We start from the raw sequence: 26,344 nt of genomic DNA on the forward strand, positions 1-26,344 counted from the left end.
GTCACAGACTTTTTTTTTTTTTTTTTTTTTTTTCATTAATTTATTTACTTTTTGTTGCTTCTCATCCTGGCAACCTGATTCATCATGTGTATGAAATCATGTAGTATATAATTTAGATGATTGAAATGTATGTACATATATATATATATTGAATTTACATAAAAAAAAAAAAATACATTTTAAAAAATTCAGATAACTACAAACAGATTTGTTGAATTGTTTAAATTTATTTATATGCATGCATCGATAAACTAGATTAATCATCAAATTATCTGCAAACAATTTTTTTAATTTCTAAAAATATAATTGAAATCCTATCCACTAATCATAAGTTTAAAAAAAAAAAAAAAAATCTAAAAGTACAATTAAGACCATCTATTTTTTTTCTCATTAAAATTTACTAATTAAAAAAAAAGTTTAAGCCGGATATTTCTTGATAATGTATATATCTACATATATACAAAACTCATATTTTTTGAAATAAAAAAATAAAGATAATATGTTAATATTGATTGTAATTATATATATATATATATCAATATTGTTAATGAGAGATAATTGAATGAAGACAACCCAACTGAAAATGGGCCCCCAAAGCTGAAAAGAAGTACCAAGCTTTTGAAAATGAATTTTTTCTACTTTACAAATGGGTCTACAGAGTATAGTAATTTAGTAATTAAGATTCTAGTACTATGCTCAAATAATTTCTGTTAAAACTATATAATTCGTTTTAAAAAAATTGACCCGGCTGGACCACCATCATCAATATTCCAAATTTGTCAGCTTCTGAAAAAAAGAAAAAGAAAAGCAGTACTAAGAACAACCCAGAAGAAAAAAGATAATAGAAAGTGCAAGGGAGAAAGAAGCAAAGAAGAAAATTACTTAGAAATGTTCTTTTGTGTGTGTGTGTATATATAGATGTTGGCAAGAATTTTTTGTTTTCTTTTGATTATTTGAGTGATGGGTTAGTATCTCGGAGCAAAGATGATAAGAAAGAAAACTGGGTAGATTCTATAATGGAGAAAAAAAAAAAAAAGAAAGGAAAGAAAAGTAAGCAAACAAGTGAAAAGATTAATATGAAAGAAACCTGGGTGGATTAACTTTTTTTGTGCTTGTAAAAAAGGAGAAAGCACATGTTACCCACATTTCAAAATTACACAATAACATTTGATTTTTCCTCAAAGAAAGAAAATATAATAATATTTCTCAAGTAGAATCAGAAAATAAGAGAGCTTCCCAGATCATATCCATGTCCAATGAAGGCATTCTACTCAATTGAACACCATCTGAATCTGATAACACTACCTCCTGAGATTTCTTATTCATCATCTCTTGATGATGATGATGATGATGGTCAGACCCAATTAGTTTCTTCTTTGGTTCTTTTGGTTTTGGGTTCTGATCAAACTTCCCTGTTGATGCAAACTGTGATGATGGTTGATCATTACTACTGGCCTTGTTAGTAGAAATGGCTTGTAATTTGGCTTGAAGAAGAGCAGCTGTTGTTGAGTTTAGAGTACTAGGGTTTAGATGATGCTTGAGATTTGGGAAATTCAAATGTGCAAATTCTCCACGGAGCATATATGCAGCTGTATCATATGCAATTGCAGCTTCTTCAGCTGTATCAAATGTCCCTAACCAAACCCTAGTTCTATTTCTTGGAAGTCTTATCTCTGCAACCCATTTTCCCCAATGCCTTTGTCTAACTCCTCTGTATAATTTTCCATTGGATGAAGATGAACTTACAGTTTTTCTGGGTTGATTGTTCTGAATTCTTCTTTTCATAGCTTGTGTCTTGGTGGTGCTCAACCAGTAATCACTAAACCCTTTTGAGGGATGATTAACCAAATTCTGGTTCATCTTCAGCCATTCTTTTCCGGGTTCGTGATCAGACAATTCGAATTCGTATTCACCTTGTTGGGGAATATTGATCGAGTTGTCAAGATTCTGTGTGGGTGGATCCTGCAAAAACAAACTCAGTTTTGGGGAATTTGACGTTGTAGTGGTGGATAATGAAGACGGAGATGAAGGGGGTTCGGATACTTGTGCTGCAAGTTTCGGAAAACACTCCAAGAAATTGACAGGAATTGAACTTTCTCCGGGTTCAGAAAGAGGAACTGAAGCACCACTAGCCGGGTGGATTGAATTCAGCCTCGAAACGAATTGAAGTGAATTCTGTTTTCTGATAGCATCCTGGTTGGTGGTGAATCCAGGAATGCTAGTGAGAAAATTGGCACCGGACACCACCTCTGGTGAAGAACTCGAATGGGAGCTGGAAAATAGTGTATTAGTAGGAGATGAGGAAGACGATGATTTCAACGGATTTCTGCTACAAGTAGCACGTGTTTGGTGCGTTAGAGCGGTCGATATGATTGGATCGCGGAAAAAAGTTGTATGGAAATGATGATCATGAGATGGGAATTCCATGTTGTAAGAGACAAAGATGATACAACAGAGTGCATGGTATTTATATATCCATACATATGTATACGTAGGTATGATAAGGGAAAATTGTAAGGCATCATTTGAGATGGATCCAGTTGAAGAAGAGAATAAGGTGAGGAGTTCAGAGTCACCAAAGCAATTACTTGGTGGGTGCCAATCAGAATTTGACAACTCAGCTGTGTTGGGTGACCTGGTTTTGTTTGTAATATTCTTGAATGACAAATCTCTTTTCTTAATTGATTCATTTATATTTTATGAATGAATCATGTGATTTTCCCAGACACCCACATGTTTTCTTAGCCACTTTTTCACTTTCCTTGTTTAATTAGTTAGATTTGTTAATGTTGAGAATTATAATTATTCTTTTTTTCACTTTAATCAACCCACAAAATGAAAAATTATATATATATATATATATATATATGTTTATTAATTTGATTGATTAGTGGTGTGTGTTGATGTAATAATTATGGAAAATATTGTGAAACATAATTTAATTTATTTAAAAATAATAATAAATAAGAAAAAAGGGTTTGTCTTTTCATAGATCCAAGGAATACTTTCAAAAAAAAAAAAAAAAAACACATGTATGGGTAATTTGGCTTTTCTTGGGACATGTTTATGTGAGATGGATTTGGACACATTCAAGTGTAATTAATTAATAAGAAAGTCATGAAATTTCAAGATTCCCAAGAAAAGGAAAAGGGTAAAGAGAACACACACTCATATAGATATACCTTTGAGGGGGTATTGATAATTAAATTATAAATTTATAGAATTTTACTTGGTGTAGTAACAATACCCAAGATTGAAGAAAACAATATCCTTTTTGAATTGTTTATATTGTGTGGTAGCACATGGTGGGTGTGTAATGGAATTTGATGACTTTATAAATTTTTGCTTTTGCTTTTGCTTTTTTCTTCTTTTTTTTTGGGGGGGGGTATTTGTCAAACACTACTTACTTTCTTTATTCTCTTTGTCATTTTGTTTTTAGGACTCCAAACACTTGAAAAAAAGTAGACAAATTTCAAGAAAATGGAATAATTAATAATTAAACTCAAACCCATTTAGAATAAGAAAATTATATAATTAATAGTAGATGGTATTGACATGTTTATACCATTTAACCACCAAACTAACCCTTTGATTTGCTTTTATATTTAGCTTTCACTTGACTTTATTTGGAAACAAATCCTACATATATATATATATATATATGTATGTGTGTATATAAAGTGGGGAATGATTCCTCTTCTTGCTTTTACACATTACCATTTTATTCTTTTTTTTTTTTTTTTGCTATTAATGGTTACAAGACATTCCACAAGAACAAAATCTACCTTTAACATATACTCTCACTTACTTAATTACCCACATCTAAATGATAATTAATTAATTAAACCATTATTAGGAAAACCTTCAAATTTTCCTTATACATAAGCTGTGTATATATATATATATATATATGGGTATGTAAGTTGGCAAATACGTAGGCAGCCAGCAAAGTGTTTGAATACAAAAACTTATCCTTTGAAAATTAAGTTGTACTTACCCCTCCCTCTCATCATCACCCCCCCGCCAATATAAATTAAACATACAAAAAGTCAATATTAAATTCTACACATAAAATATATATATATATATATATATATATATTACACCAACTAATTCATACACTTTTATGAATAAATATATATTACTTTTCAATTAAATATAAATTAATCTTGATTAGTTTAATGATGAGGAGTGGAGAGGAGAGGAGAAGACAGGGTTAATGGTTTCGTGGAGATGATTAAAATGAAAATGTGGCCAAACACACACCGGAATCTAAGACACCAAATTAGGTGGATGAAAGCTGCGTGTCAAAAGTGCATGTGACAGACCAATTAAAATACTCCACGTGTCAATAAGAATCAATCACCACCAGTCATTTGTATTTTGCTTATATACACTGTAACGATGGTGGCCATTACTTATAAGATTATTCAAGAAGAAAAGCCCATTAATTTTTAATTTATTATACGCATAATACAAACATATACACGCGCACACACACACACACACACACATATATATATATATATATATGTATGAGTTGGGAGAGGTGTTTTATGTGGGCACTTTTGTCCTGTGACAGTCGTAGGATAAGTTTGTTTACTAATTGAACCAAATTAATTAATGACAAAAACTCTCTCTTTAATTAATATTAATATCTATATACAATTAAGCAACAACTCCATCATACATATACATATACATATACATATATAAAAGAGATTATTATTTAATTCATTAAACATCTGTTTATGTCATTGACTTGTTTTTTCTCGTCTTATTTGTATATTATATACTTTATTTGTTTTTATTTATGTGTTTAGAAGAGGCAACAACAATAATATATATATATACATATATTGTGGTGACATAACATAAACAACTCATTCAATATAATATAATCCAGACCCACTTTAATTATTCAATATTTACAGCGTTACATTAACTTCATTATCTTTTTAGAGGGGACCAAAATTCAGATATTGATCAAATGTTACAATTCAATTATGTAGTTCAAAGTATTTTCATGTATTTTTCTTATATATGTTAACTATGGTTTTTAAAATTTTTGGGTTCTTTATATATATGTATTTCTTGTGTATAACTGACTACGTTATCATCGTGCATGTGTTTATATATATGTGTGTGTGTGTGTGTGTGCGCGATGTGTTTTTGTGTTCAAGCTTAAAAGGGAGAATTCAAGTAATGTTGAGTCCATTAGGATGTATGCGTGCGCGCAATTGTAGGTAGATGGCAAGTTCATGCACAGCTTAATTCCTCGAAAAATAATAATTAAAAAGCAAAGGAACTTAAGACATGGGGATCAGCATATTAGCCAATATATATATATATATGTGTGTGTGTGTGTGTGCGTACATGATGAATGATTAATCTCTGGTTATTGATGTATATGTTTCGTACATGATGAGTTGAAAATGTTTGTACTTGTTGACCAAGCAATATATATAATATAAAATATAAATGTGGGAGAAGAGTTGAAGAGAGTAGTGTATGTATGTGCATATATATATATATATATATATATGAATGGAAATAAGTTGGCATAAAAGAGAGTGCGTCGAGGCAGTGAAGGGTTGGAAGTGACGTGCCATCCAATTCACGCTTTCGCTTTCCTTTTCCACTCACCGCCTACTACTTTCCTATTCTGCCCCAATTAAGAAACTAATTCATTTGGTCAACGGATAAAATAGTTTTGGCAAAAAGAAAACCAGGTCAATTATTATTAAGTAAATAATTTAATAATATGTCATTGACTTTCGCAGATATTTTTAATTTCAGGGTTTATTGATTAATAAATATTAAATTCTCACATATTTTTTTAATTTTCGTAAAATAAATAAATTTTGTTTTTGCATGGCTTTAACTCTTGATTTATTCTTAATCAAATTCAACACCGAAGTTAATTAATTTTCATTAAGAACTGAGAAAAAGGTTTATCCAAGTACAAAAGAGTAAATTGAACCACCTTATTTGAACAAGATTTGTTCTGTAGATTCATATTTATATGTTCTTGAGTTCTAAGGATGAGCAGAGCGTAACTAATTATTCTTACAGTAGCAGTTGTGATGGGATCGCTGTAGTCTAAATCAAAACAAATTAATTATCCTTAATTTTAATTTAATGACAGAGATGAGAGATTTTGAAGGATTCTCTAAACCTAATAAAACCTACTTAATTAACCTTCTAAGAAGAATAACATGTTACGTTGCATATTACCTCATTTGAAATCATGTTGCCATATCCAAAACCTTTCATGCATTCATCCAAAGCGTGCACATACATACATACATATACATATATATATATATATATATTTGTCATCGTTCATCCAAACCATGTACACATACACAGACACACACTCTCCTCCGACAACATATTTATTACCTCCTATTTGAAACAAGAAATTGAAAATGGGTAATTTTCTGGAATCAGAAGTTACGAGTTTAACTCATGAAGAACAGTGTATAATTTCGAACCAAAAAATTACAGACAGGGATATTTGGTGTTCTTAAGTTTGTCGTATTTTATAGGTAAAAATATATACATGGGTTCTGCATCTTTCACTTATATACAAGTAGTATATACGAGTTTCTTTTCTTTTATATGAAAAACCCATGCACTAGATTTATTGAATGATCTTTGTCGAAATCTTTGATTTTCAGAAATTTGATCTTCTTCATCATTATCCTTCTGGGAGGATTATTTTGACAAACTTTGCATTAGTTTTTCCGAGAACTATGGAGATCAAGATCGCATTTTTTTGCAGTCAAGGGATGATGAGATCACGCGGGTGAGACAAACGTAAAAAGATTTTTTTTTTTCAGTATGCACAGACCTAAATCTTGTACAAATAATTTATCAGAATTCCGACACTAACCCAACAAATACATCTCCAAAGAATCTGATATTCTGTCATTCGTCCCAAAACCCTTTAGAGAAGGATGAGAAGTAAACTGTCCAGGATGGGGGAGGGGGCAACTCACATAATGCTAAAAGTATCAAAATGCCTAGGCCACTGTCTTGATTACAATTTAAAAAAAGATAACAATACAATCTGGACATAATGAAGCATTTAACAGTGACAGACATGAATGGACAAAAAAAACTGTTCACGTAAACCGAATTCTAACTTTCAACAAAACAGTGGTGAAGGTCTCGTTTCCACAAGTACGATTTGTAGGTACATGCATAGATATCTGAGGGAGTACAAACTCGATAAATCCAACCTCCAAATTCTGCTATTAGGTTGTGAATTAGCATTTAATGGCTCAAGTAGTAACAAAGAAAGCATATGGTCTGACATTTAGGTTTCTAAAAAATGACAGATTTCAAGAGGTATTCCAATCAAGATAATAAATGAAGATACAAATGGCAGAATTAGGGGAGGATGCAATCCAAGTATCTTTGCTTAGCAAAATGGGAAGTATCATCTGTCCTGAAACAGGCAGGAGGAATGAAAGGTCACTTTGCAGAAAGATAGCATTGTCCAGAATCCACTTAGGGGTTAAATAGGAAAATACATGCAAGGGTAGATTGGTCTTCTTTATTGTAACAGCTGCAACTACGATTAGGGTTTTGAAACAGAAAGACGAAAGGGACCCTTACTCAATCGTTCTACTGGCCGTTCAGACGATTACAACTTCCTGCCTTGATGGCCTATATATCAATCTGAACTCAAGGAAGGAAGGATATAGAAAATTATTGAAATCAGAATATATTTTCTCTCAAATCTCACTGACTCTCGGTTTTCTTTCTATCTCTCTCTCGGCTTTCTCTCTCTTTCTTCCAGATCCAAATCGTGTATCAGGTTCGTAACAAACTTCTCAGGAGCTTCTATGAATCATGATTTTCCTAGCTTTATTCAACCCTTTCTATACAACCACCAATACTCTTAACCACTCTTAGTTTCAGCAAATTCTCTGTCATGTCTAGGGGCGTACTCATTCCCAATCCTCTGCAAGTAGTAAGTTTCCTCAAACTAACCTATCATTAATGTTATACTTTTGCACATACATAATGTCCTATCAAACAATTTTGAAATCAAATCTCCAAATACAAATTTAAGGTTTTTTTCCCTAATTGACATAAAGGATGAAGCATTTATCTCTTTCAAAGAACCAGCATCTTGCTTGACTCAGACTATAAAAGATATTCAATTGGACTAATTATGCTCCTTCATCCAGTCAGGTAAATGAGATTTCATGAACAGACCAATCAGGAGATCCCAACCTTTAATCTAAAAATCGTCTATCATCAGCGATGGGCAAATGGCATGATATGAGAATATTAACTTGTAGCCTTTACAAAGCCAAGATAATGGCATGATATGCAATTACTAGTTTTGTTCGTCATTTATGGTTTGCAAAGCCAAGAAAATGTACCTCCAGGAAAATCTCAAATCTACAGCCATACACCAGCTGACATATTAAAGCTAAAAAACTGGAACATGATCCCAAGGATGTAAACCAGTCTTTAACAGCTAAAATAATAAACAATCCAAGAAGAAAAAAAGAAACTAAAACCTCCTGGATCCTGGCCATAACTGTTGAAACAATATTGCTATTTTCCTTGCATAAGGCTGCACAACTCAAGTGAGGCATCATTCTAAAACTTGGGTAATAAGCTCCTAAGTTAAATGAAATATTGCAATTAGGATAGCTGGAATTATTTGGAATTGTACTAAGTCGAGATCTTGCGCCATAAAACAATAAGATTTTTCCATTATGGAAAAAATCCACGTAACACTTTATTGTCAGCCCTTGGAATTTTGTTATTTCAAACAGAGATGCCTAACAGATAATGGTTATAACCTCTTTCCCTTTAACTTCAAGCATCATATTCCTTTTGGAAAATCCATAACCAGACATGTTGAAGCACACTCTTTTAGATCTTCTGGAAACCTAACCCAACATGACCTCTATTGCCAATATGATAAATTGTCCTCAAGACTCCAAACCTCACATATAAAGGTAATATAATTTGTACCCACTTCAGGAAATTGAAAAGCACCATAAAGAAGGGCAATTTGAACATAAACACAATGGTAGAAAATTGAAGAGGTTGTCTCATGCAAATCAAAAGGCAAAATGAAGACAAAAAATAACAGTTGGTTGCTTCGTTCAGACCTCACATCACCTTTAATAAGAGAATGAGCAATTTTGTCTCATAGCAATGCAATGTAACTTTCACTAGAAAAAAAATTCCCTGCAAGCCCATATACGACTGGCCCAAGCTCCTAAATGGCCATATATGGGATTCTCTTAAGCGCAACAAGTTATTCATGTTGACGATGCACAGAGACAACAGCTAATCAGATTCTAAAAATATCAAGCATGCCATTTAGGGAAACCAGTATTAGAAGGAAATTGTCAGGGATATAAACTGAATTTTATGGATTGCAAGTATACTAGCCTTTGACCATGACAGCATCTATAGTAAAACAAAATAACAAAATGGACCTTTGTCTTGAACCGCTACCAATTTTAGCATTATTTATTTATAGCACGCAAATCGTATTCGATTATCGTACTCAAGAAAAATTAGAATAAATCTCCAAATAAACATCCGCAAGATGTTATCTAACAGAATGAAGGTTAGAAATCCCAGAAACTTTATTGATTTTCTCAAAGGTAAGAATGAATATTTACAACATAATTTAGCATCAACTTTCTTCAAAATGAATCTAATGAGAAGATAATGAGAATGAGCTAATCTACACAAAGGTTTTACTCTTCAAAATTAACAAATTTTACGTCTCAACACTTTTGAACAACTACAACCACAGAAGAGAAAACAACAATCTACAACAAAGGTATATGCTAATTCCATATTTTCAATATCCTTAACAAAGTTCAATACAATACTAACAAAGCAAGTCATTGAACATTCGGAACAACCATCCACCCGGTGACCAGCACAAGAACCCTACCTTCAAATTATTAAAGAAAACCCAAAAAGAAAAAAAAAAGAAAAGAAAGTCCTCAACCTCAAAAAGCAATACTTTGAGTATTATTTCTTATTGTCTCCTTTACCTCCAGCCGATGTCCCTCCTGGCGCTGCTTGTGCCGCCTTCTTAGCGGCCTTCTCTTGCAGAGCCTTAGCATCCCTACCCCACAAAGAAAACCCAAAAGAAAATAATCAGAAATTATATAAATACATAGGCTATACAGATGGATGCACTGAATTAGGGTAAAATAGGGACCTTTCACGGCGTTGCTCGGGAGTTAAGCCGTCATCCTTGCCTTTGCCTCCCTTGTTGGTGCTCCTGGACTGAGCCCTTTCACGATCACGTTCCCTCTGGTTACCGCGTGATTCAACAAAACCAAGTTAAGGAAAGTAAAATTCTATTCGTGAGCACAGATGAATAACAATCATCATGGATTTTGAAAAACTAGCATAGCAATAAATACAAAATCGCAAAATAAAAGAAAGAAAGAAAGATTGAATTTTTATCAAGAAAAGAAAGAAAGAAAGAAGAAATTGAAAGAATTTATGAAGAAAAGGATATGAGTCATTGCCGCGAATTTGCAGGTCCGAGAGATTCCGCGATTAGAAAAGAAGACAAAGAAGTCAACGAAGGAGAGAGACGGGAACAGCTCTTAATTTTATGAAGATAAGGAGAAAGGCGAACCCAGCGGCAGTTGTTTATGTTGAAACTCAATCATATTTGTAATTGTTCTTTAATGGGCTGGATAATTGACCTTTCCCAGGCCCAGCCCATGTTGTAACCCTACGCGTAATACAAAACGCTGCGTTGTACCTCTTCCATTACAAACGGCGTCATTTCAACGTCCGAATCGTTTTTACGTCCGACGTCGTTTTTACGCCGCGTTTTTAAGTCCGACGTCGTTTTTATTTACTGCGTCGTCCACGTCATCTCCCAATTGTGGAATTCCGCCTCCAAGAAGGGTAGAGCCCTAAATTTGCGTTTGAAAGTTGCAGTAGCTCGTTTTCCAGATTGCTGTGTGCTATTTTTCGCTAGCTTGGAGTTGATTCGAATATGAAATCGGTGAGTCCATCTTAACTTGCTTCTTGCAGCTCACAACATTGAACAAAAGCAAGATAATTTCGTTTTGTTTTCTTGGATTATCTGCTCATGTTCGGTTTACTACTCTGCAAAAGGTTGCAATTACTAGCTCCGGATCGGAGAAAATTCATTTGCTCCAGTACTCATTTGCTTTTGCTCAATCGTAATGTTACTATTGCCGTCGTTCGACCCTTCTCGTCCGTTAATGCAGCAACATTGTTATGTGATAAACAAAATGGAAAAGAGGACAAGCGCTCTGTTACAATATCATACCTTGTGCAGTCATGTGGATTGTCTCTAGAATCTGCGCGATCGATCTCGCTCAGGTTTAATCTTCGTGATCCTGAGAAGGCAGATTCAATCCTCAATTTTCTCAAAACCTATGGCTTCACCATATCGCAAATCACCAAAGTTGTTAGGTCATTTCCAGATGTTCTTTCAGTCAATGTTGAGAGCATCCTGATGCCCAAACTTGAGTTTTTGGCTTCTATTGGGTTGTCCAAAGTTGATCTTCTAAAGATGATATCTTCACACCCCAAAATGTTGTCTCGTAGCTTGAACCAGAAGCTAATCCCTCAATATAATTACTTGAAGAGTATACTTTCTCGTGATGATGTTGTTAAAGTTGTGAACCGATCGTCCTGGATTTTGAGCCAGATGGATGTTCCTTCCAAGGTTTTACTCTTGAGAAGGGTGGGAGTACCACAATCTCACATTCCACAGTTGTTAACGTATTCTCCCAAATTGTTTTCTTTGTCAATTGCTAAGTTTGAGATGAATGTCAAGGAGGTTATGTGTATGGGATTCGACACTTCGTCTAAGCAGTTTAGCAAAGCATTCATGGTCTTTAGTCAGATGAAGAAATCGACTTGGGAGGGCAAAATAAACTTGTATAAGAGATTGGGTTGGACAGATGACGATATCATGTTGGCTTTCAAGAAAACACCTTCAATTATGGCTTTTTCAGAGGAGAGAATCATGAACAAGATGGATTTTCTTGTGAACAAGATGGGTTGGAAGTCAGGAAATGTTGCCAGAGTTCCAGTTGTTTTAAATTTTAGTTTGGAGGATTCAATCATCCCGAGGTGTTCTGTCATAAAAGTCTTGAAATGTAAGGGATTGATTAAGAGAGCAATTTCGTTGTCTGTTGTGTCTTCCCCCAGCAAATACTTCTTTGATACTTATGTGGTTAAGTATCTAAACCAAGTGCCTCAGTTATCAAGTATCTTTCAAGGAAAAACCACCTTGCAGGACTTAGGGATGAGCTTTGATGAAAAGCCGCAAACAATAGAAAGTTAGTAGCTTGCAGCATGTCAACTGCACATGAATGATTTTCAATCTCGAAAGCCATCTTGTTTACAGAGCTCACCTGCTCCATTTGCACGAGCTTTGTTTTGTATTAAGCTCTCGATTGAATTGAAGGAGGTCTATAACTCAGTTAAATTGCATTTTGATACATAGTATGTGTGGTGATTTTCGATCCCTATAATGTATGGAGGATGATCACATCTTGTCAATTTGGAGAAAAAAGGGTTATTTCTTCCCTGAACGTTGTGATCAATAATGCATTGGTTTATGGAAAAGATTTCAAGTTCGGGGTAGAAAGAGTTTGGAGCCATTGATGCTGTAGGAGAAGAGTAATGAATAATATGATTATGTTGATTGCAAACAAATGTTTATCCTTCCTAAAGATCTGATATTAGGTAGATTAGTGAAGCCAGTGGCCGGAATCAGGATTTTTGGATAGGAGGGAAAAGAAGAATAAAAGAAGATGACGGCTAAAATACATGGCAAGGTCCGTACAATTTCAGAATTTTTAAATAAGCTCCTACATTAATTTTATATCTATATTGAATTTGTGTTATTGGTGTTGGATGCTGTTTATTTTCATTTCAAGTGGTATAGTTTTTAGCTTAATAAACATTAGTGTGACCGCTATGTAGATGCCATTTTATTTTTTAATTTTAAAAATAAAAATTAAAAGAAAATTTTGATTTTATTCTCAAATTTTCATTAATGAATGGGATCAAAATGGTGCTGGTTCCTTTTTGGTTGGAAGTTAGAACATGTATCAAAAGAAAACCTCTCAGCTCTCCTCCCACCCCCCCAAAAAAAAACTGTAGAGCCCTAAAACTACATGTTAAGAATACTAGCAAACTTTGAGTAGTTCAATCGATTTGTCAATACAAATAAATGAACTTGCTAGCTGGAGTCCACAACATCCAGAAAATTTAGACTTTATCTGTTTATTATCTTGAATTGCTGATGTTTGATTTATTATTGTGCAGAAAGTTGCAATTATTACCTCCGAATAGGAGAAACACCCTAGATTTCATGCAAATACAATTATACTTGATAAGCAAAACAAAAGAGAGCAGAAATGCTCATACACTATATCTTACCATTCATTTATCTCCCTCAAGTTTTACAAAGAGAAACTTTGATCTTTATTTTCCTCAATATCACCAAAGTTGTTGGAACACATCCAAATTTTCTTTCAGCCAATGTTGACCGAACTCATTTGCCCAAACTAGGGCTTCTGTCTTCTATTGGGCTGTCGAGAATGATCGTCTAAAATTCGTCGTTTTACACCTAAAAAACTTGAGAGGTAACTTAAACAATATGCTTTCTGCAAATTATGTTGTTAAAGTTGTGAGGCTGCATCCTGGATTCTAAGCCATATGGATGTTTCTTTCAGAGTTCATTATCGAAGGAGTTCGAGTACCCTAATCCTACATTGCCCAGTTGTTACATATTCTTCGAGAATATTTTCTCTTCTCATCGGTAAGTTTGACATTAAAGTCAAGGAAGTCGTGTTTATGCGATTAATCCATCTAACTAGATATTTCATCGAAGTATTCAGAGTGTTTCACCCAACCAAAAAATCAACTTGGGAGGGCAAAATGAAGTTTTACAAAGAATGGGTTGGACAAAAGATGAATTCCGGTCAGCTTTCTCATGGATTTTCTTGGAGAAAAGAATAGCGAATATCATGGAGTTTCTTGTGAACAAGATAAGTTAGTCTGCAAGGTGATGTTGCTAAAATTTCATTTGTTTCAAATTAAAGTTTGGGGATCCAAAGCACCGGTAACTCAAAAAACTTTTTGGATCCTAACCATTAATCTCTAAAAGTTTAATATCAAATTATTCATAGCATTTATTAGGAGAAATTGGTAAATAAGTATCCGATATTTGGTACTTTTTTATAATTTGATTTTTATTTATTTATTTATTTATTTTATAATTTAATCTTTAATAATTTTTATTTATTTTAAACGTATAATTTCTTTTCATTTTCTAACAAAAAAAAATTAAAATGTTTAGACCATATTTAGATTTTAATTAATTAGTTAAAATATTGATTGATAAATTATTAATATTATTTACTTATTTTTTTATTATAATTAATTTAATTAGTTATTCAAAATTAATTTTTTGAGTTATGTTTTGGAAGAATTCAAACATACCTCGATCATTTCAGTTTTTTTCTTTAAGAAATGGAGGAAAACTAAGTGTTTTTTCAAATTGAAAAATTCTGGAGATTAAATTATTAACGAAAAATAAAATATTAAGAACTGACTTGGTAATTTGTCAAATGAATTTTAATAATTATATATTTTTCTAATATAGAATGCAAACAGAGTATCACAATCTCCACTATTCAAATTTTTGATATCTTATTAGGAACAAACATCGCACCATCACAAATTATAATGCAAAGGTTCACAATGTTTAAGATCATATTTGTTATTAATACTTTGTTTCAAAATTTGGCATAGAATTAATTTTGGTATTTTAAAAATAAATAAATAAAATAATTATCAATTAATTTTTATTTAATTTTATTAAATTATTAAAAAAATAAGTAGGGATGTAACTCAGACTCTAGTCGTCAGTCCCTGCTGGAGAAGAAGAAACAGGCGCCGGAGAAGGAGGTTGACCTCCGACTGCCGCCGCATTAGAGCCACCGTCAGCCATAAAAAAAAAAATTCTCATACCTGCTTGAAATTCGATTTCGAGCACTCTTGTGGCCAAATCAGAGCAAGAGGGACGACATGTGAATCAGAAACCGGAGCAAAGCCCAGCAGAGCCATAACGGCTAAAACCCCAAAATCCCTCTGATTAGCCCATCTCTAACTCCCGTTTCACGTAATTTTTTAATTATTGTGTTTACCGTCCTTTTTTGTGCAGGTTAATCGAAAAAGAAACCCCAGCCGCGAAGGAGGACCGGTAGAGCTGTCGCACCCGAAGAACACCTGCTGGTAGGTTCAGTGTTTTTGGTGATTTTCTGGCCAATTGATGCCCCATAACGTGTTTTTCCACAAGGATACATGTAAAGCCAGCCAAAACTGGCCAAAACCTGCCTAACCGAAGTGGACCACCGCCGTGGGCAACGGAGCCGACGTCAGAGCACGGCGGCAGCGCCGTACCGGAATCCCAAATTTGGCCAGAAAGAGTTTTGGATATCAATTTTAGATTTTTTGGGTATTTTTAGGTACGTGACGAGTATTTTAAATTTCTTAGAAAAAATTTAACAAATCTGGTACCCGTTAGGAGGCGTGGAAGACAATACAATGTCTCGAAACATCAATTCGGGTTAGGATTCCTCACTCTATTCTCTGTTAAGATAAATTGAGGCTTAACGATGTATAATTTTGTATTTTATGAAAAATGAGAAAATCCTAAAAATAATTACAGGTTACTAGTGGAGTTGGAACTGATTAGTTCTCAATTATCTTGATTTCCTGTTTATTTTCCTGTATTGTACTACATGTTCTTAATTTATAGTTTCAATGGTCTCATCGATTTATCTGGTTATTTTGGTTATATACCATCAGTATGAATGTAGTTTAATTGATTTATAAATGTAATATGAGATATTGGTACGGGTTTGTTGGTTGTTTGTTAATGAAAATCTATATGTGGAAGACTTATTGGGTACCTATGGAAAGGGCGAATGGATCCGGTACATAGGGAACCCTATCATGAACGTTACCTCAGTCGAATGGGGCTCGAAGTCCCTTATCAGAAAGGTTTGAGAGATGTGGTTCACCCTCATACCGAACGGGGTATTGAGGTGATGAAATATTTGGCGTCCATTACTGGACGGGGAATGTAGACGGCTGGTTAATTGTAAAATTAGATATTAGATTCACGAGTAGGGGGGACATCCCTATGGACCCTCATGGTTCCAGTAGGTAGATAAAAAAGAAAATTTATTGTTTTTTATTCTTTTATGCGTTAAAGTGAAGAGTGGTATGGATATGGGTCTTCATAGATTATTTTTGAAAAACTCGTTATAATAAGTATCAAACAAACGTCTTCAAGTTTAAAGGTATTTAAATAAAGTAATGACTCTATTAGTTATTTTTTTTATTTTTACCAATCTTCAGTTTTCTGTATATATGATTAGTGTGATATTCTTACTGAATTAGTGTATCTCACCATTTCATTAACTATTTCAGATCAAGAGAACTAGGATCCAAATCCCAATCAATAAGAGAGTTATGAGTAGTTCACCACCCGGACTCCTTTCAAATGATAGCGAAGGTTGTCATAGGGTACTTTTATATTCGCTCTTATTTTCTTTTCTTTAATTACTATTTGTCTTTTAGAATGAATATTCTTGTAGCCCTATTAGGTGTTCTAAATTATTGTGTAAGAAATGTAAACCCTTACTCAATTAATCGCTTCCGCATTTAATTTTATAAATTCATTTTTCTTTAAGGTTTCAGGCATTTTACAATTGGTATTAGAGTCACGTTTCTCGAAACTATTCCTTACAAAAATTCTTAAAAATTCCAAATACAAACTATTGCTCAACCATTCTTTGTGAAATGCAAGTACAAGAAAATGAGGAGAGGAAGAACCCCATTAAACCGAGTAGCTCGGGATAGCTCACTTCGCGAGGATATTGATCGACTCTTTAAAATACTGGAGAGACTCATATCTATCCAGTAGGCTCGGGAGAAAATGAGGGGGTTGCCTAACCCTCATCCGCTGCTACAATTTGAGCCACCCATGCAGCAGGAAGATCCGGAGCCACTCCGGTACAACCCTGCTCCTCTATTGTACCATCCGGCACCGTTACAGTACAATCTAGTACCTCTACCGTATTATTCGGCACCGTCACAAGGCCACCCGGTTCCACCACAACACAATCTAGTCCCTTTTCCACAGGACCCAGTTCCACCTATGATCGACTCAGGTTATATTAAAAGGTATCAAAGACTAAATCTATTTACTTTTACAGAGGTATCCTCTTTTGAAGAGACCGAGTATTGGTTAGCTGAGACAGAGAAAGCCTTCCCGACTTTTTTTGGTGGTTCCTGAATAGGAAGTTGTACTTGTCACCTACATGCTTGTAGGAGATGCAAGTTGTTGGTGGCAGCTCAAGCAAGCCACCCTGCTCGTTCCAGTCACTTAAAAATAGTTTCTAATGACTTTCAATGTAGAGTACCTCCTAGAACACCTCCGGTATTTGAAGAAAATAGAGTTTGCACACCTACTCTAAGGTGATATGACTGTGTCGGAGTATACTCGAAGGTTCTTGGAGTTGGGCTGGTATTCTCCTGAGAGCATGATGGATGAAGGCTAAAAGACAAGGAAGTTCGAGTGGGGCCTTCGCTTTGAGATCAAATAATAGCTATACGTATTTGAGATCAGAACCTACTCAACCGTTCTGGGCAAGACACAACTACTGGAGAGGAACATTCGCATCTTTTCTCCAGTAGTGGAAAATTCCAGACCTCTGGTTTCACACTGCAAACCAGCACCCACTGCACTAGTTCAGCAGAACAAGAGACCTAAGCCAATGACTCAAGCTCTTCCTTAAGCTCCGGTCATAGGACGCGGTAAGACTTGTCAGCACTATGACAAAGATCATTAGGATTGCCCCTGTCATCGTCTCAATAATACCTGCCGCATATTTGAGAATACTCAACACTACGGGAGAGAATGTCTGTGGCATCAAAACTAGGCCAGACCTCCTATTTAGGGCAGAACTTACAACCTCACTCAGCAGGATGCTGAAGCCAACCCGGATGTAATATAGGGTACGTACACTATTTATAATCACCTTGCACATATTTTGATTGATATTAGTACTTCACATTCGTTTATCTCACACATTTTTACACAAAAACTTAAATATATCATCAGAAAGACTTGATTTTGTGTTATTTGTATCTACTCCTAAAAGTAGTACACTAGTAGGAAAAATTATATACAAACCTTGTATCATAGACATATTAGGTAGAAAATTGAGTGTAGACCTGATAGAGACTGACACAGGGGACTTTGAAGTAATCCTAGGAATGAACTGATTAGAAGCGTACCACGCCACCATAGATTATTTTCATAAGAAACTTATATTCAACATTTCTAATGAAGAGTCATTTACAAGTTAATAAAAATTTTAGATGTTATTTCCTTATAGTAATTTTCTCATTATATAGTGCTTTAACTCAGTTATTTTTTCTACATTAGACAAACCTAAAAAATATGTTTACATTTATGAGATCTCGGTAGTCTGAAACTTCACGAATGTATTTCCTGATAAACTACCTGAACTGTCAGAAGATAGGGAAATTGAGTTCACCATAAATCTTCAGCCTGACAACCAGTCTATCTCGGTTGCCCCTTACTACATGAGCCGTATCGAGATGGAAGAACTGAGAAAATAGATCAATGAATTGTAGGATAGTAAGTTCATCCAACATAGTGTATCTCCTTGGGGTGCTGGAGTTACGTTTGTAAGGAAAGGAGATGGGATGTTACGATTGTGTATTGACTATAAGGGATTGAACAAAGTCACGATCAAGAACAAGTAACCCCTCCCTAAAATTGATGATCTTTTTTACCAGTTGCAGGATACTCAAGTCTTCTCCAAAATAAATTTGCGTTTGGGTTACCACTAGGTAAATATCAGGGCAGAGAAAATTTCTAAGACAGCTTTCAGGAATATGTACGGATATTTTGAGTTCCTGATCATGTCCTTTGTATAAACCAATGAATCAGCTATTTTTATGGACTTGATGAACAGAGTTTTAAGACAATTTCTGGATCGGTTCGTTAATGTGCCCATCGATGATATCCTGATCTATTCAAATAGAAGAGATGAACACGCTCACCACCCGACTTAGCTTTTACAAGTTCTCAGGGAGAAAAAACTGTATGCAAAATTGAGTAAGTGTGGATCCTGACTCGAGCAAACTACCTTTCTAGAACACATCATATCAATGGATGAAGTATCAATGAATCCTGAAAAGGTTTAGACAGTACTTGGTTGTGAAAAATTAACCTTAGTCAAAGAGAGTCATAGCTTTATGGGAATGACAATTTATTACCACAGGTTTGGGGAAGATTTCTAGCATAACCGCTCCTTTGACCCGACTTACAAAGAAGAATGTTAAATTTGAATGGAACGAGAACTGCGAAAGGAACTTTACAAAACTCAAGAAGTAGTTGACTACTGCACTCGTGTTGATCTTATCGAATGAGACAAGTAGATATACAATATATAGTGATGCCTCCTACTTAGGGTTGGGTTGTGCTCTAATAAAGCATGACAATGTCATAGCCTATGGGTCAAGGCAGTTGAAAAGTCATGAGAAAAATTACCCCATCCATGACTATGGAGTGGAAGTGAGAGTATATCATAATAGACTTCGTGATAGGATTACCTAAGGCATGCATGGGGCATGATGCTATCTGGGTGATTATCGACCAGCTCACAGAATCTTCTCACTTCTTGGCTATTAAGATGACTAACCCTTTGGACAAGTTAGCAAGAATGTACATCCGGGAGATAGTCAGGAACCCTAGTCGCAAAGGAGGACCAATGGAGCCGCCGCACTTAGTGACCCCTTGTTAGTAGGTTCAGTGTTTTTAGTAATTTTTTGGTGAGGTGAAGTCCCCTAACATATTTTTCCACAAAAATATGTGTAAAGCCAGCCAAAATCAACTTGACTGAGGCGGTCCGCTCCCGTAAGCGTCGGAGCACGGCGACACCACCGTGCCGGAACCCCAAATTTGGCCAGAGAGAGTTTTGACGGGTGTTGTGAATTCCACGAAAAAAAATTAGGGAACCTGGTATCCGTTAGGAAGCGTAGTAGATAATGCAATGTCTCGAAACACCAATCCGAGTAAGGACCCTTCACTCTACTATCCGTTACGGTAAATTAATACTTAACTATGTATAATTTCGTATTTTTATGAAAAATTAGAAAACTCTAAAAATAATTACAGGTTACTAGTAGAGCTGAAACCATTAGTTCATAATTATTTTGATTTCTTATTTATTTTTCTGTACTGTCATATTGTTTGATTTTCATATAGTACATGTTCTTAATTTATAGTTTTAATGGTCTTATCGATTTGTCTTGTTACTTTGGTTATATACTATCCGCATGAATGTAGTTTAATTGATTTGTAAATGTAATATGAGATATTAGTATTCATTTATTGGTTGTTTATTGATAGAAATATGCATGTGAAAAACTTACTAGGTACCTAGAGAAAGGGCGTACGGATCCAGTATATAGAGAACCCTACCGTGAACGTTATCTCAGTCGAACGGGGCTGGGAAGTCCTTTACTAGAAAGGTTTGAGAGATATGGTTCATCCTCATACCGGACGGGGTATCGAAGTGATAGAATATTTGGTGTCCATTACCGGACGGGGTATATGGACGACTGGTTAATTATAAAATTGGATATTGGATTCACGAGTAGGAGGGACATCCTTATGGACTCCCAATGGGTACTAGTAAGTAGGTAAGAAGGAAAAATTATTATCTCTTATTTTCTTATGCATGAAAATAAAGAGTGGTATGGATATAGGTCTTCATAGATTGTTTTTAAAAAACTCGTTACAGTAAGTATCAAACAAACATCTTCAAGTTTAAAAGTATTTAAATAGAATAAGGGCTCCATGAGTTATTTTTCTTTTTTTTTTTTTACCAATTTTCAGTTTTTCATATTCGTGATTAATATGATATTCTTATTAGGTTAGTATAGCTCATCATTTCATTAATCATTTTATATCAAGATGACAAGGATCCAGATCCCGATCAGTAAGAGGGTTGTGAGTAGTTCACTACACGGACTCTATTCAAGTGCTAGCGAATGTTGTCCTATGATACTTTGGTATTCGCTATTCTTTTCATTTTTTTTTTTAATTACTGTTTGTCTTTTAAAAGAAAAATTGACGTAGTCCTATTGGGCATTCTAAATTCTTGTATAAGGAATGTAAAATTTAACTCAATTAATCGTTTATGCATTTAATTCTACGAATTCATTTCCCTTTAAGGTTTCGAATATTTTACAATATTAGTTGGAGCCACCAAACTAACACGTGCCCAAATACTATTTGTAATACTACATGTCTAAACACCGTTGGTCCGATAATTTTTTGGACTCAAACTATCGATTTTTAAAAATTTAAACTCAAATTATTAATAGATGGTAAGTTGAGCGCTTATGTAGAATTTAACAATAACATATCTTTTTAATATGAAATTAAAGCATTACTAGGAGTATTAGATTATCTCAAGATGTTCGTCCATCAAAGTCTTGCAATAAAATGGGCTCGGTTAAGGAAAAAAAAAACTTCCTTAGCTACTCATAGAAGTATTTCTTAAATACTTTTATGATCAAGAATTAGTTCTCAGGCTTTGCTAATATATATTTTATATGTTGTGTGTGTATATAAGATATTTTATGAGACATTATTAAACTAGTTTTTCTGTTATAATTTAATCTTTATATTTTTTAAAAAATTTTAATGAAAAAAGTTGACATTAGAGAAGTTATGTTTAAACACTTTAAGAAATATCTATAAAAAAAAATGAATTTAGCTAGTTGAATTAATAAATAAGTAACAACAAATTAACAATATTAATTTAATTAATTAGTTAAAAAAATATTAAAAATTATTTTTAAAGTATTCAAACATAATTTGATTAATTTCAATTTTTTTTATTAACAAGGGAAAGAAAATAAAAATTTCAAATAAATAAAAAATATTTAAGATTACTTTAAAAAAAATTATTAGAAATCAAATTTTGACAAGTATCGAACTTTAAAAATTAATTTATTAAGCTAGTCCTATATATATATATATAAGATATATATACGAAATATCTTCAGATCGGGCCTGTGAATTCTGGAGACCGCTGCAATTCTTAGTGGTCTCCAGGATATATTTATATATACATTTTCATATCTATTCATATACGACATTTATATATATCTCATATTCTAGAGTTTGGATATACATATATATATATATGTATTTTTATATATTTTATATGCGGAGAGAATATGTATATATATCTTTTATATGTCTTGATAATATATATAAAATTTATTTTTTCAATTAAGACACTAAAATTTATTTTTTCAATTAAGATACTGAGAAAAATTTATTTCAGTTTATTTTCAGTGCGAAGAGGACGACATCAAGATTTTTTTGTCCATCTCAAACCCGAGCAAACAGATATCGATTTTTTCAACTGAATATTTTAACTTCTTATTCGTCATAATAAAATTCGTTACAGGATACCATTTTATCATAAAAAGATATATATATATATATATGTGATTATTAAATCACAGTAAAAAAAAGTAGATTATTCCAAAACTGGCATTTGGTTGGAGATTTCATGGGCACTTGGATCCGCCTTCCTGAGTTTTCATATTGTTGTAGCATGGACATTCTTCTTTGTGTCCATAAGTTCCCGACGGGACACACAGACATTTTTCACAACAATAGTTGCAGAACAATAGACAGTTGTTACGATGTTGAGTCGCGGAACATCGAAAGTTACAAGCTCCTGCACATTCTGTATATACAATATATACATATATATGATCATAAGTAAGTAATTGTTGGGTACTATTTAGGGTTGAAAATTATTTTCAATAATATCAAGAATTATTTTACTTACGTTCTGGTTTCAGAGATCCTTCGCCACCAGCCTGTAAAAGTATATACAGAAACTTATATCAATAAACTCACATATATACATATATGGAGAGGGAGAGAGAATATTACGTGTGAGACTTGAATAGCCATGCCAAAGATGAGAGTGAAAAAGAGAACAGTAGAAAGGGGTGAGAGTCTGGCCATTTTTCTAATATCAAAGAATGTAGAAAAATATTAGGTTAGAGTAGTTTCAAGTAATATGTACTTGTTTGTCTACAACACATGCATGCCATATATATACACACACACACACACACACACACGTATCAAGCAAAAATCTAGATTCATGCTAAATCTCCATTGATCAATGTACCCAGATCAGTTAAACAAGATAACCACATAGCATTTTGTGAAAGAAATAAAAACTGAATTCATTTATTTTCTCCTTATATAAAGATTAATCCAATATATTGATGAATGTACCAATTAAATTCTTCCTAATTTTTTTTTTTATAAGCTAAGGTATCTCAAACGTTTAAACTAATAATAAAATTTTAAAATCCATTTATATATAACTAAGTATTAAGAGATTTTGGTTGATTTGATGCATGACAAAATCTTTTGGTATGGTAAGAAAAGCAAATGTTTATCTATTTATAATTAGAAAATAATAATATAAAGTATTTCATTAAATGGTTGATATGTATATTCTTTTATAATAATTTATATATTTAAAATTAACCTATATTCTTATATATTATATTTTGTAGTTTGTATTTTGTTATATTACGATTAATGTTTATGTATCACCTGATTGATGAATGTATGAATATTTATTTAAAAATATATTACTTAACAATAATAACAAGATTGAAATAATCAAAATAATATCTTATTTCTATATATATTGGTATAGAGTTTATGATGAAAGTATTAAAGTGACATAAATGATATCTCTATTTTTTTTAGTATATAATCACAAGATTGAAATTAAGGTAGTAGAATTAATTTTTTATTTCTATATTTTTTGTTAAATGTTTTTCTTTTAAATTATGATATAAAAATTAATTATTAAATTTTAACTATAATACTTATATGCAAAGCTCATGGCTTGATACATAGTATATAACAATATATTTTTCGTATTGATTAATTTATCTAAAATAGACATATAACTTTAATTATCACATTTTTTCTTTCTGTTTTTATTCATGAACCCTCTATATAATAAAATAGTTATATAAGATAAGAACTAAATATAATAAAATAGTGATTGAATATAATGATAGAATAAATTATATTACAACTATAGATATAATATAATGGGACACTTATTAATAATAAAATAAGGTGACAAAATATCTCCTAAGGACATTTGGGTTTTCCTTCTTTAGTTTTCAAATTGTTGTAGCAGGGACATTCTTCTTTGTGGCCGTAAGTGCCTGATGGAACACACAAGCATTTTTTGCAGCAATAGTTGCAGTAAAACACGCATGCGCTGCGATGATGAGTCTCCGAACATCGATAATCACATGCCTTTCCGCATTCTGATTATACAAAATCACATATACATAATAAGTGAATAAACTAATTGTCACTATTAATTCAGATATATATTTCTGTATATATAATTTGATTTTGTGTATGAGTTTACTTACGTTCAGGACGAAGCGATCCTTCTCCTCCAGACTGTAAATATATATATAAAGTATAAACAAACATAAAGAAAAATATAATTTAATATATAATATTCAATAACATATATATATATAGAGAGAGAGAGAAAGAGGACATTTACATTTGAGACTTTCGCTAAAATAGCAAAAATAATGAGAGTGAGAAAGAGAGATTTAGGGAGTAGCGAGATTCTAGCCATTTCAAAATTTTCTAGGCAAAAAATATTATGAAGGTTGAAAAAAATATATGTTATATGAATATGACAATCGTCCATGTTACATACATATATATATATAGAAGCAGGATATATGTCAATAGATAGGAAAGCAAATTCCAGTCTGTTTTTTCTATAACATATTATTGGAATGAATCTACATACATGTTAATGTATCTATATATATGTACACTAATTAATAACATATTATAAAAATGAATCTACATCTATGTTAATTTATCGATTTATATGTACATTAATTAATACAATATGCATGTATGTAATAAATATTAATTTCTTTAAATTAGATCATATTATTTTACATTTGTCAAATTAAGTTAAGTTTAAATTATTCTATTACGTTTATAAATATAAAAAAAAATTATATGACGATTAAATTAGATTTTTTAATTAAAATACTGAGAATATTTTAAAAATTAAGTAAAGTATTACTTAGAATATTTTAGTTAGGAATAAATAAATTTTTTTTATTTAATTTGCAATTGTAAAATTTAAAATATTAATAAATTATTTAGAATAAATAAATCTATTTCGTAATAAATTTTATCAGGATTCTTGGAAGTTTAACTTTAGATTTCAGTTAGATTCATATGAAAGATAATAAAATGTTATATTTTCTTAATTACTTATACATGTAATAAATATTTTAAAATTATTAAAAGGGCATAGATATATGTATGAGTATGAATGAAACAACAAAAAATCAAATACATATATATATATATATATATGTTATCTATCAACTACTATTTTATTAAATGGTCGATACATCTATTCTTTTCCAATAATTTATATATTTAAAGTTGACCTATTCTTATATGTTATCCTCTATAAATTGTGTTCTTTTGCGTTATGATTAGAGTTTATTTATCATCTAATTAATGAATGTTAATGTTTATTAAAAAAATATATTGCTTAACAATAATAATAAAATTGAAACAATAAAAATAATATATTATTTCTATACGTATAGGTACAAGATCGATGTTGTGGAGTTATCTTTTTTTATCTTTTTATATATGACGAGAGTATTAAAATAATATAAATGATATTTTCTTTTTCAGTATATAATCGGAGTTTGAAATTAAAGTAGTAAAGTTAATCTCGTATTTTCTTAAGCATACTATGAAGTTAAGATCTCAAATGGGATATTAAATATTTTCATATTTTTCGTTAAATGTTTCTCTTTAAATAATATTTATATGCAAAGTTGATGTCATGATATATGGTATAGGTATATAACAATACGTACTTTGTATTGATTAATTTACATAAAATAAATGTGCAACTTTAAATATCACATTCTTTTTATATCTTTATCCATGAACTCTCTATTTAATAAATAATAATTAAAGATAGAAACTAAATATAATAAAATAGTTATTAAAAATAAAAAATAAATAGATATAATATGATATAACGCTTACTGATAATTAAATACAGTAACAAAATATTTC

General features: G+C 32.3%; 3 protein-coding genes across 3 annotated transcripts; 1 reads left to right on the plus strand and 2 right to left on the minus strand.

Moving 5' to 3' along the window:
• Window positions 1–988: 988 nt before the first annotated feature.
• LOC148266646 (Integrase-type DNA-binding superfamily protein) lies at window positions 989–2,566 on the minus strand. The gene has a single exon (XM_088215404.1). It carries the CDS (start codon window positions 2,425–2,427, stop codon window positions 1,207–1,209), a length of 1,221 nt encoding a protein of 406 aa, XP_088071530.1. The 5' UTR covers window positions 2,428–2,566; the 3' UTR covers window positions 989–1,206.
• A 7,256-nt stretch (window positions 2,567–9,822) lies between these two features.
• LOC110807953 (uncharacterized) lies at window positions 9,823–10,681 on the minus strand. Its single transcript, XM_022033272.2, has 3 exons — window positions 10,529–10,681; window positions 10,223–10,328; window positions 9,823–10,126 (listed from the first exon to the last, which is right to left on the minus strand). Exons 1-3 carry the CDS (start codon window positions 10,533–10,535, stop codon window positions 10,030–10,032), a joined length of 210 nt encoding a protein of 69 aa, XP_021888964.1. The 5' UTR covers window positions 10,536–10,681; the 3' UTR covers window positions 9,823–10,029.
• A 205-nt stretch (window positions 10,682–10,886) lies between these two features.
• LOC110807963 (transcription termination factor MTERF15, mitochondrial-like) lies at window positions 10,887–13,054 on the plus strand. The gene has a single exon (XM_088215405.1). It carries the CDS (start codon window positions 11,117–11,119, stop codon window positions 12,344–12,346), a length of 1,230 nt encoding a protein of 409 aa, XP_088071531.1. The 5' UTR covers window positions 10,887–11,116; the 3' UTR covers window positions 12,347–13,054.
• Window positions 13,055–26,344: the final 13,290 nt, after the last annotated feature.

Source organism: Carica papaya, chromosome 3 (genome assembly GCF_054855325.1).
Source record: "Carica papaya isolate Zhongbai chromosome 3, ASM5485532v1, whole genome shotgun sequence".
Taxonomy (NCBI): Eukaryota; Viridiplantae; Streptophyta; class Magnoliopsida; order Brassicales; family Caricaceae; genus Carica; species Carica papaya.

What these genes read in the sequence shown, in the direction of transcription:
- LOC148266646 (XM_088215404.1), bottom strand. Translation starts at nt 2,427, where the DNA reads ATGGAATTCCCATCTCATGATCATCATTTCCATACAACTTTTTTCCGC.
- LOC110807953 (XM_022033272.2), bottom strand. An exon ending in CCCGAGCAACGCCGTGAAAG is followed by an intron (nt 10,127 to 10,222) that starts GTCCCTATTTTA and finishes TTTGTGGGGTAG; the next exon opens with GGATGCTAAGGCTCTGCAAG.
- LOC110807963 (XM_088215405.1), top strand. Translation starts at nt 11,117, where the DNA reads ATGTTCGGTTTACTACTCTGCAAAAGGTTGCAATTACTAGCTCCGGAT.